At 35.8% G+C, this 2,798-nt stretch overlaps 1 protein-coding gene across 1 annotated transcript; it reads left to right on the forward strand.

The window, feature by feature from the left end:
* The first annotated feature begins 290 nt into the window (after positions 1-290).
* LOC117336319 (ATP-dependent DNA helicase RecQ-like) lies at positions 291-2,597 on the forward strand. The gene is made up of 3 exons (XM_033896810.1): positions 291-437; positions 1,125-1,359; positions 1,771-2,597. The coding sequence occupies exons 1-3, from the start codon at positions 320-322 to the stop codon at positions 2,564-2,566; spliced, it is 1,149 nt and encodes a 382-aa protein (XP_033752701.1). The 5' UTR covers positions 291-319; the 3' UTR covers positions 2,567-2,597.
* The last annotated feature ends 201 nt before the right edge of the window (positions 2,598-2,798 follow it).

The raw sequence follows: 2,798 nt of genomic DNA on the forward strand, positions 1-2,798 counted from the left end.
TACGGTCATCTAACTTCGGATGTATCACGGTATTTGATATGTATAAACGCCGTGCAATTGTGATGCGGTCGCCGTATCACTCATTATGGATGAGTCTCCGCTGTGCATATAGATCTCCAAAATGGCGTCATTCGAACAGTGTTTAAAGTATTCTCTCGATAATTGTCCTTTATTTAAAGAAAACAAGATCACTTTGAAGGAGAAACAGATTGAGACGTCGCGAGCATTATACGAAGATCATGACTGTGTATCGCTATTACCCACAGGCTACGGCAAAAGTGTGATATTTTAGCTGTTACCGTGGTTTTGTCAGCTGAAAATGGAGAAACAGAAACCAATGAGCGTGATAGTCGTGTCCCCGCTGAATTCCCTAATCCAGGACCAAGTCATTGCAATGAGGAAGAAGGGATTTAATGCTTGCAGTTTGAACTTCACTGGTATGTGTCAGTTATATTGTATGCTTTATCAGAGACCTATATATATGTATTGTTATAGATCTGGTCAAAATATGGAAAGAAATCGTTGTAGGTTTAAATTTGTACCACCGGGCAATCGATCATACATGTACATCTATAGATACATTTTTACGATGTAAGTAAAAGCACATAATTAAGACAGCCAACCATAAAAAAATTATAATAGTCATTTAAAACACAAAAACAGGTGCACGTGTGACTGTCACAATTGCTACTACAAATGTTTGAAATACATATCAGCCCTTTCATACACATAATACAGTGATAAGTTATGTCTTATTTCCCTGTGTCCAGTTTAGCCCCTCCCACTGATGGTCTGGCTTTGTTGGTTTGGCTAGATATGTATCTCTGTAAAGCAAAATGCTTTAATTGTCAATTTCATTCCTATTTAAAAACAACCACATTTAAAATGTCATGTACCAAAATGCAAGATGAAGATTGAATAAGACTCTTTCCCGTAACATGTATTGTACCTTTCATTTTTCATTGCTTTGACAATTGTTATCAGCTCACCAGTACTTTTTCCTTTTTCAAACTTACATAACCCAAACCAACTGAAACCACCAGTACTGTAGGCATGACATAACCTATTGTTCTGACTAGTGTGAAATCAGCCTGAATAACCCATCTCTGTTTCACATTTCACAGGTACTCATGGCTCAACTTATGAAGATGCGGATTGCGAGAACGATGAGGAACAGGATCATGAATATGTTGAAATTGATGTTCCATTTGAGCAACTGGAGAGAGGAGACTTTTGCATAATTTATTGTCATCGAGAGGCACTATTGAAGACCAGTTTTTCTCGACTTCTTAGGTCTCAGCTGTACCAAGAGATCATTTGTGCAGTAGTCATAGATGAAGTCCATATGGTTTCAGAATGGTATGTATAAATACACATTTGCAATTAAATCAGCATTAGGGCAATGTTGCAAAATAAAATGAGGTAGAATTCATATTTTAGAGTATAATCAGTCCTTATTGAAAAAGAAATCAAGTTGCAATAACCAGTCTTTGCCTTCAACAATATATTTTTAAGAAAATGGTAAATTTTTGATAATTTGTATTATAATTAAAATTGTTATAATTTCATTGGTGTCGGATTGAATTAAAACTTTGAAGGGTTATTGATATCATCACATTAATGAATATCTAATTATAACCCCAGGCCAGTTTTTGGGAAATTTATCGACAAAGCAGGAAAGAGGCAAACAATTACAAATTAATCTTGTTCTATATTTGTTAATGTCAACCGCAATTAATTTTTTTTTTTTTTTTTTTTTGTTATTTGAAGGGGAGAAGAATTCCGTCCTGCATTCCAGAAGCTTGGGGAGTTAATGTGCATTCTAGACAAAGCTTTGCATTTAATTCTCACAGCAACTGCTACACCGAAATCAATTGCAAGTCTGTCTAAAGAGCTGAATTTGAAAAATCCACTTGTTATCAGTGAGAATGTGGACCGTCCAAACATATTTATAGACATTAGAAACAGATTGCCAAACATTCATAAATTTGACAAATTTGATGACTTGATACAACCAGTGGCAACAGAATTGCTGGAAAAAGGAGTTCATTTTCCAGTAACCATAATGTATGTGGAAAGTTTGGAAGCATTGTCCTATTTTTATCAGTTTCTTTCGTATAAACTTAAGGGTGCCAGCTATGTTGGTGAGGAAATCCCACAGAATAGAATATATGCCCAATACCACAAAGATTATGCAGAGTCCATGAAGAAAATCATTATTCAAGAACTGACTAAAGAAACCCCTAAAGTCAGATTAGTTTTGGCAACTGTTGCACTGGGAATGGGGCTTAATGCTCCAAGTGTTTCACGTATCATTCATTGCAGGCCCCCAACAACACTGGAGAAATACCTACAAGAAATCGGTCGTGCTGGACGTGTTGGACAACCGTCAGTGGCAATTCTTTACTATAACAAAAATGATATTGCTAAAAACAGAATCGGTATGACAGAAGAAATGAGAAAGTTTTGTGAAAGTGAAACATGTTATAGAATTATTCTTGTGAATTACTTTGGATTTGAAAGTGTTGTTTTTTCAGGACCAAAGGAACATTGTTGCTCCATTTGAAGCAGAAAATGACTCGTCATTACTGACTGTATATATAATTTCTCCCGTCAAGTGTAATTTTAAGCAACTCGCTGCATCCAGTGACATACACATCATTCTTGTGGATACTGTTGCTGTATAAAGTAGATTCTTAAGACCATTGTTCACAGGGATTATATTGAATGCCAGGCATAGTGACACTCTCACTATGTCTGTATGTCATGATCACTTTTGCAGAGATTATTTCCTGTGA

Source organism: Pecten maximus, chromosome 10, assembly GCF_902652985.1.
Source record: "Pecten maximus chromosome 10, xPecMax1.1, whole genome shotgun sequence".
Lineage (NCBI taxonomy): Eukaryota > Metazoa > Mollusca > Bivalvia > Pectinida > Pectinidae > Pecten > Pecten maximus.